General features: G+C 41.9%; 1 protein-coding gene and 1 non-coding gene across 2 annotated transcripts in view; one reads left to right on the top strand and one right to left on the bottom strand.

The window, feature by feature from the left end:
• LVRN (laeverin) overlaps window positions 1–12,425 on the bottom strand; it is a 57,264-nt gene extending 44,839 nt beyond the window's left edge. The window contains exon 1 of the mRNA XM_031448856.2: window positions 11,728–12,425. Within this exon, the coding sequence (XP_031304716.1) occupies window positions 11,728–12,425 (698 nt within the window). The remainder of the gene's footprint in view (window positions 1–11,727) is intronic.
• On the top strand, window positions 5,553–5,627 carry TRNAS-AGA (transfer RNA serine (anticodon AGA)). The gene has a single exon. It is a non-coding gene; the product is annotated as a tRNA-Ser (tRNA).
• Window positions 12,426–13,286: the final 861 nt, after the last annotated feature.

Below are 13,286 nucleotides of genomic sequence, written 5' to 3'. Positions count from 1 at the left end.
GACTTAAACATAAGACAAGTAAAAATAAATCTCCTAGAAGAGAACACAGGCAAAACATTACCTCACATACATCTCAGCAACGTTTTCCTAGGGCAGTTTACCTAAGCAATAGAAATAAGAGCAAAAATAAACAAATGGGACCTAATTAAACTTACAAGCTTTTGCACAGGAAAGGAAACCACAAGCAAAATAAAATGACAACCTATGGAATGGGAGAAAATATTTTCAAAAGATGAGATAAGGGCTTGATTTCCTAATTCACTCTTGAGAAAGCTGAGATTGACCATGGCTGGAGCTGAACTCCTAACAGATAGGAATTTTGCTGACTGTTGTGGAGGCAGAACCAGGAGAGGGCTGCTTTCATGGGACCCACATCAGTCCTGCGCAAGGGATGGATGAGTGTTCCTTGGAAGAGCTGTGGGCCCTGAGATACAGAATGAGCCAGTATGAAGACTGTCTTGGGTTCTGTCCAACAAAGCCACCTGGAGGAGCTTTGGGATACACTGCTCTATGTCTACGGATTGAGGAAGGAGTTACAAGTGACCATCAGAACAGAGAAATGAGAGAAGCATCCTGCAGGGACAAGAGAATTACAGAAGAAAGAGAAACAGTGAGAAAACTCTGAAGAGTCCAGGAAAATGACATCTCAAGGGAAAAGGCTTCTGCTAGATCAGAGGGAGACCAAATGATGAGAGTACTGGTTCAAACAAGAACTGCCCTGTGTGTCACTTCTACCTGTCTCCCCAAGTCCCACTGGACCTGATAGGGTTGAAACAACAGCTCTCAAGATGGAAGAGGAGGACTAGAAATAGGAGGTGGAGAGATGGAAGGACCACTACCCTCTACCTTACTGCAGACCTCTATCCTGAAGTCAGCCCAAGCTTGAAGAAGTGAGGTTGGAGGGAGAGAAAGGGAGATTTAACAGTAAATTAAGTTCAAAGTTCTGAGTATCACACAGGACTGGATATTCTAAATTTTTGCATCTGAACAGTATTTGTAACTTAGTGACCATAGATCATCTGTTACCTAAGAAGTAGCAGGAAATTATGGGCTGGTGGAGTATTCATGCAGGAGCAGGAAATATTACCCCAGAGGCTAAATTATAAAAGGACAGTAGGAGAAAAATGATGGCATTTTTACTGAACTATGTATGAGGTGTGCTTTTTCAATATGCTAGTTACTCTTTTTTTTCAAAGGATAGAGGATCTAAACCTCTGATGAGCAAATAATCTCCCAGAAAAAACTGGTCAGCCGCATGAAGTACACGGGCTCAACACTTCTATAGGATGGTGAACTGACCTCTTTTCTCTGTGACACCAACGATATCATGTGCCTGGCACTTGAGTTCACTGAACTTGTTTTGAGACTTTGAAATTCTTTCCTAATACTACTCAAATTTCTCTCTTGTGTGTCATACCCTAAGGACTGTGCCAGGTTTCCTAGCATAAACAGTGACTGGAAGAAAGTCTTTTTCAATTCACTGCTCACTCTTTCTACACCTGCACAAAATGATTGGTTTAGATCAGGCTGTTCTCACCTTAATTTGTCCCAAATAATATTTTAATTTTCTCCAGCCATTTCATATTAACCAGTCACTCCTACCTCCTGAGTTTTCTGTTTTCCTTTCTCTAAACATTTCTACATTTTCCTTATCTTTTATAAAGGAAAATGCATGATCAGAAATGCAAGAAGTATTCCTAAAGGATACTTACAGTAATAGGACTTAAACTTTCTATCTTTCATTGAATTTCAAAATTGGAAGAGACCTTGGAGAGTTCCACCATGTTAATTTATAGATGTGAACACTGATGCCCTGGGAATTTATGCAAGTGATTAGGTAAAAAGTAAGTGGTAGGGATGGTACCAGAACCTTGGCTTCAGCTCCCAAGCTTGGGGTCTTTTCCATGCACTGCCTGCTTTGAAGTATATAATGTAATAAATACTAAAATTAAATTAACATATCATGAAGCTGATTGAGGATTAACTTTATAATTAATAGCATTACCAGATAGGGAGATAATAAGACTTCTGTTTTCTACCATGGATGGATAGTATAGGCTAGAATTAGTCTTTCGGTAACAACAACTAAAAAAAATCTAACAAAGTAACTGTTTTCAGGCATTAGATAACAGGACTATGATTCCCAAGGGAAGAGAAACAAGCAAGATGAACTCGATAATCATGCTGTCTTTCTACCTGGAAGTAATTTCTAAACTGCAGCACAGGGAAAAGGAACTGAAGTAGAGTTCTGGTGTCTCACTGAGTTGAGGAGACAGATGGATACTCAGAGAGACCCAGACAGCTAGAATTTTCAGGCTATAAAAAAGGAGGTAGCCATGCAGGGAAAGCCATCCAGAAACCTGCAGAAACCAGAATCCCATTCAAGTCTTTGGTCAAATATTAATTGGCACTTCTGGAGGTCAAGCAAAGAAATGCTGTCAGTAAAAGAACAGCTATGGGGTGGACGGGGAGCTGAACAATTCCCAGAGGTCACATAGTACTAGGAGTTGTTCAAGCTCCCACAAGCCAGAGTATAGACATCTCCAGAATATTTGGATTTTTAAACAGAGATCAGAAGGGTCATGCCTGAGTAGTGAGCTAAGTAGCCCTACAGTAAAGGCGGCTTCAGATCCACTCTCAAAGGGCTCAAACGCAAGCCTCAAGAGATCAAGCAAGGATCCAAAGGATCATTAAGTAACTTACGTGCCTATCCAAAACAGGCCAGCATTTGTTAAGCAATATAACAAATACAGCACTCTGCAACATAAAATTTAAAATGTCAGGCATTCAATTAAAAAATGAGAAAATACACAAATATTTGGAAACTAAATAGCACAGTTCTAAATAACTCATGAGTCAAAGAGGAAATCAAAAGGGAAATTAGAAAGTATTTTGAACTGAATGACAGTGAAAAAACAACATAACATCATTTGTGGCATGTCACTAAATCACGAGTCAGTGGAAAATTTATAGCACTAAATGCCTATATTAGAGAAAAAAAAGATAAATTAATGACCTTGCACCCACCTTAAGAAGACAAAAAAAGAAAAGGAAATGAAGCCAAAGTAAAAAGAAAGGAAGTAATAAAGATTAATGCATAAAGCATTGAAATAAAAAACAGAATAACAATGGAGAAAATCTATGAAATGAAAAACTGGTTCTACAAGAAGCTTAATAAAATAGATAAATCTCTAGGCAGATTTATCAGATTTATTGACTATCAGAAGTGGAAGAGATCTAGAAAGCCCCAATCTCTTATATAAAAGCTGAGGCTCTGGGAGTTTATGCAACTGATTAGACAACCAGTAAGTGACAGGGGTAGTACCAGAACCAGGGCTCCAGCTCTCAAAAGAGAGAAGACACAAATGACTCATTGCAGAAATGAAAGAGGTGACATCACTACAGATTATACAGATATTAAAATAATACTAAAGGAATATTTGGAACAGCTGTACACTTATAAATTTGACAACTTTGATTAAATGGACACATTCCTTGAAATACTTGAGCTACCAAAACCAAAGACATTGCAAGAAAAAAAAACAACAAAAAGCCACAAGCTATATCTCTCGTGAACATAGACAGAAAAACTATAAACAAAATTTTAGTAAATTAAATACAATAAAATACAAAAAGGATAATGCAAGACCCAGCAGGGTTTATCATGGGAAAGTTAGTTTAATATTAGAAAGTCAAGCAATGTAATTTACCATATTAACAAATTAAAAAACAAAAACCATACGAAATCTCACTAGAGCAAATCTCCTATAGAGGAACAAAATTAAAATTCCTAGACTTCTCTACAGAAATTATCCAAGGTATAAGGCAGTGGAATAGCATTCTTGAACTGCCGAAATTAAAAACAACAAATACCTGCCAATCTAGAATTCTATACTAGGCAAAAATATCTTTCAAAAATGAAGGAAAAATAAAATTTTTCAGACAGACAAAAGCTGAGAAAATTTATCACCGTAGACCTGAACTTAAAGAAATATTAAAGTCTTTTAGGTAGAAACAGAATCATACAACATGCAAACTTGGATGTACACAAAAGAATGACGAGCCCTGGAGATGGTATGTATGTAAGTAAATAAAAGAGTGTTTTCTCTTGTAAAATTTTAAAGTAACTAATTGTTTAAAGGAAAAACAATAACAGTATGCGGTGGGGTTTAAAACCTATGTAAAAGTAAGATGTGTGGCAGCTATAGTGCAAAGAATAGGAAGGGAAAAATGGAAGGATACGGTTCTAAGATTTATACATTATCTGTGAAGTGGGTAAATATCATTTACCTGTAGTCTGTGATGAGTTAGAGATGCATATCGTAAACTGTAGAGCAATCTTCCTCCCCTGCTCCTCACCTCACCACACACAAAAAGATGTATCTAATTAGCCAAGATGATATTAAATGGAATATTAAAGACTATTCAATCCAAAAGAAAAGAAAAATAGGATAATAACCAGATGAGACAATAGAGAACAAAGAGCAAGATGGTAGATATAAGTCCAATCAACCAATAACTACATGAAATGTAAATAGTCTAAAGGACAGAGATTGTCAGACTGTAAGACTCAATACTATGTTTTGATAAGAAATTTACTTTTAATATCAACACATATAGGTTAAAAGTAAAAGGTTAGATAAAGATATATCATGTACATGGTAATCAAAAGAAAGCTGGAACAGGAGATGGGGAGAAGGCCATTAGTAAAATGTGTGGCCTGTGTAGGGCACATTCTCTCAAAAGTGCTATGAGCAAGTTAGGCAAGGGTTGGCATTTCTAATGCAGATCCGACCTTCAGAGTTTTCAAACAAAAGGAAGACATTTTCTTCCCAGTAAACTTAAAAGATATCATTTGTTAAAAACAAGACAACAGGCCCAAAATGGAGTCATTTGTGCTGTGCCCCATGTCACCAAACCAAGACTTGACACTTAATTATAGTTTCAGCCTCAGCCAGGAATGGAAACTTAAACCAGTCGATCTGAAATTACCTAGTCAGAACTAGTGAGGCTATTTGCCTGACAGACCCCAGTTGTCCCCCAAAGAAAGGTGGCCTTACCATACACAATCCTTTCTTTGCTAGCATAACTTCCTTGTCCCGCCTTCTTCTGCGTATAAAAGTCTTTCAGTTGTACAGCTCCTGGGAGCTCCTTTCTGTTTGCTAGGTGGGATGCTGCCTGACTTATGAATCACTGAATGAAGCAAAATAACATCTTTAAAATTTACTCTGTTGAATTTTTTTTAACATATTCTAAACCTTCTCAATCCACTTATGCCAATAAGAAAAGGAGTTGGCTCTAGTGCTGTAATGTTTTAAAATTGTTTTTCATGGAGTTAAATCTCATGCTTCTCACACCCATCCATACCTTACATAAATCTTGTACCCAGTAAATGAAGAAGTGCATTTTAAAAAATTATCCTAACTAGTAACGGTTTAATATAACCCCAATGAAATGGCTCTCAAGGGTGTGTATGTATTAATTGGGATTAGTGGTTATGGACAAGGGTCTCAGGGAAGGCCAAGTCCATCTTCAAGAGATGTAAGTGGAGGGGGGAAGGTATAGCTCAGGGGTAGAGTGCATGCCTAGAATGCTTGAGGTCCTGGGTTCAAACCCCAGTACCACCGTTTAAAACAAACAAACAAACAAACCTGATTATTCCCCCCAACACACACAAAAAAATCCGCTTACTTACAAAAGAAAGATCATTAAAAAAAAGAGAGATGTAAGTGGAACATGGTCCCCTAATATTCTCAGTACTGCTGTAACTAATTTTACTCTTAGGAAGGTATTTCAGAAAAGGCCTCCCTACATCTTTAAAATAGCCAAAGTCAGCTTGTTAGCCATTCTGTAGTCCAAGGCCTTTTGAGTGACTTGTACTTACCAGGAAAGAAAAGAACACAAGACATTTTTAACTTTAATTTTCCCAGTGCATCTATTATCAGATGACTAAGCAACCTTTAACGAACTGAGAGACTGGCCTTTAACAAAATTATTCTCTGCAATGGATTCCCCAGGTCAGAAGCAACTGGTATAAAATATAGCTTCATAGGACATTGTTTAATGGTATCCTTGATAATAACTGTTTGGAAGCCATGGCTGAATCAGAATGTTATAAGCGCGAGGCTTCTGTGTGGGAGTAAACATTCATTTTACATAGAGGGAATGAACTGTCAAAATTTACTCACCAGAACTCAAATAGATCATAAGGACTGCTCGCACTATCCCAGGCCCACTGGCCTAGGCCATTTCTACTCTATGAATTAGAAGTCACACTGGCTGCAGACCTTGCTCTGAGATCTCCCTCAGGCACTAATCTGGTAATTTTGCTGTGTGCTTCATTCTCCATTATGTTCTGTCCAGTAAAAGGTAATGCCAGTGCTCTGCCCATATCATCTCAAATCTCTTTATAATTTTTCCTTTCTCACCCAACATTCAGCACCTGTGTCTTCTTGCAGAACTGCATTGCCTATACTCCTAGAGCAGACTGCCTGGGAATTAACTGGGCCCAAGGACCAGCCCATGATCAGTGACTTACAGATGTGGGGGTACCAATGTTCCTACTCCCTTGCTCCTGATGGGGACGATTTTGAGGTGTGGTTCACACTCCCTCCTGAACTTACCTCTACAGGACTCTGACTGATCTCACACACCAGCTTGGCTTCCTTCTCTTCCCAGTAACATTTTCCCATTCTCTGGTTGTCTTTTATTTTTCCTGGGAACACTTCCTAAGGAATTACTTTCACAGAAAAATTTGTCTCAGGGTCACACCCTGTCAGAAGGAGGAGGGTGAAAAGTAAAGACACTTGTCCTCTCCATCTGCCTGTCTCTCTCTCTTCCCAGCCCTCCTCCCCACACTGGAAGGGCTTTCTACTACTCTTCCTTATTACACAGCAACTTCTCTTATCAAAAAGTGAGGGGACACTAAGGATTATTCAAAAATCACTCAATACAATACACTGTATTAACAGAATAAAGACGACAAATCACATCAACCAATGCATAAAAAAGTGTTTAACAAAATCCAATACTCATTCATGATTTTTTAAAAAAGGCCACTCAGAAATAATATGAATAGAGGGGAGCTTTCTCAACCTGATAAAGAACATATACGAAAAATCTACACATAAATCATACTTAATGGTGAAAGGTAAAAACTTTCTCCTTAATAGTAGGGAAAATGAATGTTCACTCTTACCATCCTAACTCAACACAGTGCTAGAAGTTTTAACCAGCAAGGTAAGGCAAAAAAGAAAATAAATGGCATATGGTTTGAAATGGTAGAAATAAAACTGTCTCTATATGCAGATGACATGATGATCTACATAGAAATTTCTAAGGAATCTATAAAAAAACCTCCTAGATGTAACAAGTGAGATCACCAAGTCCTAGGATACAAGATAAACACACAAAACTCAGTATTTCTATGTAGTAGCAACAGACACATGAAAACTAAAATTAAAAATACAATGCCATTTACAATTGCTCAAATAGTGGGGAGGGTATAGCTCAAGTGGTAGAGCATGTACGAGGCACGTTACGAGGTCCTGAGTTCAATCCCCAGCACCTCCATTAAAAAAAAAAATACTAAATAAATAAATAGATTTAATGACCTCACCCTGAAAAAAATAAAATAAAATAAAACAATTGTTCAAATAAAATTAAATACTTAGGTATAAATCTAACAAAACAGCTGTAGGATTTATATACTGAAATGATACAGCACTGATGAAAGAAATCAAAGATCTAAATAAATGAACAGATATTCTGTGTTCATGGATTGAAAGATTCAACATAGTAAAGAAAGGCAGAAAAATGGAAAACAAAAATAGAAATAAAGACAAGGGCAAAAAAATAGAAAACTGTAATAAATATGGTATACATTAATCCAATTATATCAATACCAATATCAAAAATAAAAGAGGGGATATCACTACAGACCCCATGGACAGTAGAAGGATAATAAGGAATACTATGAACTAATTTGTTCCTGCAAATGTGATAATCTAGATGAAATGGACCAATTCCTTGAGAGATACAATCTGCCAAAACTCACATAAGAAGAAATAAATAATCTGAAAAAGCCTATATCTACTAAAGACATTGAATCAATAATTAATAACCTTTCAAAAGAAATCACCAGGCTCAGATGGGTTCACTGGTGAATTCTACCAAACATTTAAGGAAGAAATTATACCAGTTCTCTTTCAGAGGACAGAAGTGGAGAGAATACTTCCTAACTCATAATTACCAACGACCAAGTGGGATTTTTCCCAGGTATACAAGACTGAACATTCAAAAATCAATCAATGTAATCCATCAAGTCAACAGTTTAGATAAGAAAAATCACATTTTTAAGTGTACAGTTGAGTAGTGTTAAGCACAATCACATTGGTGTACAACTTTAATTGCCAGAACTCTTTTCATCTGGCAAAACTAAAACTCTATACTCATTAAATAATAACTCCCCACTCTCCCAACCTATAAATTTGACTATTCTAGGTCCCTTATATAACATCCTCAAGGTTCATCTACATAGTAGCATATATCAGAACCTCCTTTTTAAAGCTGAATAATATTTTACTATATGTACTTACCACATTTTGTTCATCCATTCATCCACCAATAGATACTTGAGTTGCTTCCACCTTGTGGCTATTGTGAATAATATTACTACAAACATCAGTGCACGGATCTGGAATTTTTGAGGGTGTTCCCCAGGAAGCTGCATGTTTAATAAGCTCCTTTGGTGATGCTGGTGCACATTAAAGTGTGAACGACCAGTCTAATGCAGGATTTCCCGAAGTATAGGTGGAGAAATATTTGGAATAGCCTTCAGACACTATTACATGGATCAGACTCACCCATGGCAAAGTCAGTCCTTTTTTAATTTTATGAATCATTCTGATTAGGTCAAGAAAGAGTATTAGTTTGGTGTTATTTATGTCAAATATCTAATTCTAATTTCCCTTTTTAACAAAGAAAAATCAGCCTTCAGATGGAAAGCCTTCAGATCCTTCAGCAGATAATAATAATAGGTAGAACTTGTTAACATTTTGTTCCCATTGTATTAGTCTGTGTCATTACTTTCTATTAATTTCAAGTGGTTTTCCATCTACAATAATGGTGTAGAGTTGCTTTTCAACAAATCTACTTAATACTTTTATTTAAATCAAGTAACTTCTTTTAGCAAATAATATGACCAGGGTTATGTGAACATGGCAAAATCTGAAAATAGTCATATGCCAGCGAATGAAGTTTGGGAAATACTGCTTAGAGGGACATTAATGTTTGGATCTTGCTCTCAACTTTCTACACATGGAATAAGCACATGTCCAAGGCATCCAGGAGATGGCTCCCATATGGTAGAAATGTGAAGTCACCTGTCAAGTGAAGAAAGGCTGAGAACAGGTGGAAAGCATCCCCAGCACACTCTGAAGCTAGAAAATTGTAACCTAAACCTCAGAAGTGTGCAATAGTGATGCTCTTTGTATTTTCTGGATTGATTTTCTTTCTCTTTTCCCTTTTGTGTTGAATAAAATTATTTAAAAACATGAAACTGAATTGTAATAAGGGGCCATCAAAGAACAGAGGTAAACGTTTCAACTGCTATAGCTAGAATTAGAGACACCCCAAGAAAAATGTGAAACAGTGGACAGTTTCTTCCCATCTGGGAACCTTCTTCTTAGAATCGTATCTACCAGGAACACGGCAGGTTACATGTGCAGACAACAGGGCTGCTCCTAACCATTATATCCTGAGCTAATGAGGGTAGCTACCACTGCACGGGTTATGTGCCAGTCACTCTGCTCTCTTCCGCATTTAATTCTCACAAGGCTCTAAAGGTTGTCTGTTCCATGAATGAGGCAACAAACTCAGAGAGGTGAAGAGACTGGCTCGAGTCACATGGCTCAAACTCAAGCCTGCTGGGTCTCCAAAATCTGCCTCACCACAAGTTACCATTTTGCTCAGGTTCTTTGTGACCCTGGCTTCAAGTTCAACTGCAGGTTTCTCTTCCACCTGATTTCAGCAGCAGAGACCTAGAAGAACAACTTCCAGGCAACAGCTCCTCTCAGATGCCACAGCTCTGGAGCTCCACCTAGTTCTATGAACACCTGTAAGACTTTATTAAGATGTCTATTTCTTTGAATTTTAATGCTCTCAAAATAAGGTTTCTAGTTACCACTAGAGTGGTCAGCACAACAGAAAAATGGAAAGGGGCTTCTCTTTCCTGTGTTTGCTAGGGCAGTCTGTCTGGGCCATAGCCCCCTTAAGAAGGGAAGAATGAAGAGATGAAGATTTACTAACTGACAGCAGAAAACACTGTCAGCTGGGCATGCAAAAAGCATCCTTTTTTTTTCCCTCTGAAAAATCTGGCACCTTGAACAACACATACATTTTTTTTCAAAAGATCTCCAGAGCCCATACGTCCAGTAACACTGTGATCCTCATGTGAAACTTCTCAAAATGCTTTCTCAAGCACTGATGCATTTTCGAAAGATATATCAAGCATTTTGTCCTTAAAGACGAAAGTTAAAGATTACACATCCACTTAGGCAGCTTATTAAACTTATTTTAAATCCCAGAAGTTTTGAAAATGGTGCAGGAGAAGATTTAGGGGGTAATTTAGTGGGTTTCTTTCCCTCAGAGAACATCTGAGAACATTTTCTCTAATAATAAAGGGCAAAGTACATGCAGTTGTGTAAACCGCAAACGCTCCACTAGTGCGTGAGTGAAGCAGGAGCTCACAGTTGGAAAAAAGACCATTTCCCTGGCGCTGGCCGGAGGTCAGTAATGTAGACGCAGAGCCTGAAAAGAGGCAACTCTTGAGCTGGAAACATTCCGTGGGGGAGACACTATCGCAAACGACTGTAGAGAACACATGTACACTACGTGAGCTTGCAAATTCAGAGGGGAGTTCTCTTGCCATCGAGTTTACCATTTTTCCCCCAGGGGAGGAATCCCCGAACTCTTGCACACTACTGTTCAGAGTGGGGAGGGGTGGGGTTGCCACAGCTCACCAGCAAAAAAAGACAAAATGAAAAGGGGATTCCGAAAGTTGTGTAGAACCTCAGTAAAAAGGAACAAATGATGAAACAAACAGCCCCGACGTGGGTCTATTTGTCGCAGGAGCAGCAGTTACGGGGAGCCCAGGAAAAAGAGGCAGAGCAGGAAAAGCGCAGAAGGGCGAGAAAGAGCGGAGCGGCAAGTGTGCTCTAGACCCGCCCTTCTCCAACTTTAACGCCGGTGAATCACCGGAGCTTCTGATCCCTTTGGTCAAGGGTGGGCGTCTAAGAGTCTGCATGTCTACCAAGTTCTCAGATTTTACCGCTATTACTGGCCCGCGGACCAAACTTTGAGTAGCAAGGGACTGGCTCACTGCCCTGAGGAAATTCTGGGTTAGAGGACAAAAGGGTTTTCTGAAAAGGACGATAAACTTCTGGGGTAGCAGCGACCTTAAAAGAGGCCACGATAGAAACAAACTGGATGGACAGGTCTGAGAACTGGCCAGAGGAAGGACCACCATCTCGAATCCTAATCCGAGCAGTTTCTGGAGGGGAGGGGAGGAAAGAGGCTCTCGCCCTCTGGCTTTATCAGAAAATGTCGCGAGGGATGGGCTGGAGTTCTTTGGGCAGGGCAGGAGACACGCAACCAGGCAGCTGGACCAGCAGCTTGCGCTGGGGACACCGGGCGAGGGCCAAGGAGGCCGGGCTGGCCTGCCCTTACCTGCGCTCACCCTGGTCCGTATAGACGTTGAGGAATAGTCCCTCCCTGGTGTCCTGGAACACGGGGCCGGTGAAGCTGAGCTGCAACTCATAGCGGCTCCCGGGCTGCAGGGCCTCGCCAAGCTCCAACACCATGTACTGCATGTCCAACGCGAACCACACCTCGTCCACGGGCACGCGGCCCACAGTGGGGTCTCTGGCGTCCGAGGACAGGGGACCCCGCACCTCGGCACTCTCACAGTCCAGGAAGAGGCTGTGCAGGAGCAAACGTGAGGTGGCCGCCGTGCAGCGCACGGTGATGTTCACGCGGCCGGTGAAATGCAACGCGGGCGCCGAGAGCTCGTCTGGCCGCAGCTGGAGCCACAGCTCCAGCTCGTAGTGGAGCGGCACGAGCCAGGGTGGCAGGCGCAGCTGGTCCCAGGGCCCCGGGGGTCGCCAGTTGCGCGGGGTGGTCGCCACCTCCGGCTTCCGAGTGGGGCTGGGCTTCGGAGTCGTTGGCAGCTCCTCCTGCTTGGCCCGCGGGAAGGACGCAGCGTCCGGGATGCCGCGGTCGTAAAGCTCCGACGGCGGGACGCGCGCGCAGTGGCCGTACAGGGCGGCGAGCACGGCCAGCACCAGTAGGAGCGCGGCAACCAGCCCCGCCAGCAGCAGGGCTACCACGCGGCTCACGTAGAAGCCGGAGTTGGAAGGGGGTCCCATACCCGCGGCCCTTGGCGAGAGCGGGACGGCGGCGGCGGCGGCGGCGGCAGCGGCGGCGGCGGCGGCTCAAACCCCCGGCCCGGATGCTCAGTGATGGGACCCCCCGCCCGTCCTCTCTTGTACCGTCCCTTCCTCCTCCTCGAAGAGCCCGGGAGACAGGAGAGAGTGGTTGGGACCGCGCTTTCCCTTCCAGCTAATCAGATCCAGGTCCCTGCCTACCCACCCCCGCCCCCGCCGGGGCCCGGGGAAGAGGCGGACCCTTTCGCAACCAAGCGCGCGCTCCTTTGGGTCTGAAGGGAAAGACTTCGCAGAAGAGGCTTCCACAGTCGGCGCGGGGAAGAGAGGGTCGAATCAAACTAATTTGGGCACCTTCGACGGGGATATTTGGATTCACGGGATTTGCTAGATGTGCCCTGGTGCGGTTTCCGGTGTTGTGGGAAAAGAGACAGGTACAAAGCACCCTCAGCTCCTTGACTGTAGCGACAAGCTGCTGGCCGCACACCTGCTGGCCACCATCCAGAGATTCTTGCGCTAGGGAGTAGGGTGGAGGGTTACGGACCTGGCCTTTGGAGGACGTGCTCTGCAGTGACCCTGCAAGGGACAGCCGCTCCCTCTGAACTAACTTCCGAGCCAAATTTTGGCCCTAAATTCGCCTCCTGAATAAGTTCGGGATTCAGGCGGCCCAGGCAGCGAGTGCAAGGCTAGACACAGGGTTGGCAGTGTACCGGAGCCTTTTCCAAGCTTGGAAGTGGGGCTGGAATCGGGGACAACATAAGCCAGAGAGCATGGAGTGTGCGTCTCCGGGTGAAGGAGAGGGAAGGACTGCTTTACCTCGGGAAGGGACAGGGCGGGAAGCCGTCT

The sequence above is a fragment of the Camelus dromedarius genome, chromosome 3 (assembly GCF_036321535.1).
Source record: "Camelus dromedarius isolate mCamDro1 chromosome 3, mCamDro1.pat, whole genome shotgun sequence".
NCBI classification, from domain to species: domain Eukaryota; kingdom Metazoa; phylum Chordata; class Mammalia; order Artiodactyla; family Camelidae; genus Camelus; species Camelus dromedarius.
The sequence above is the reverse complement of the archived record's forward strand: the minus strand, read 5'-3'. Positions and strand labels throughout refer to the sequence as shown.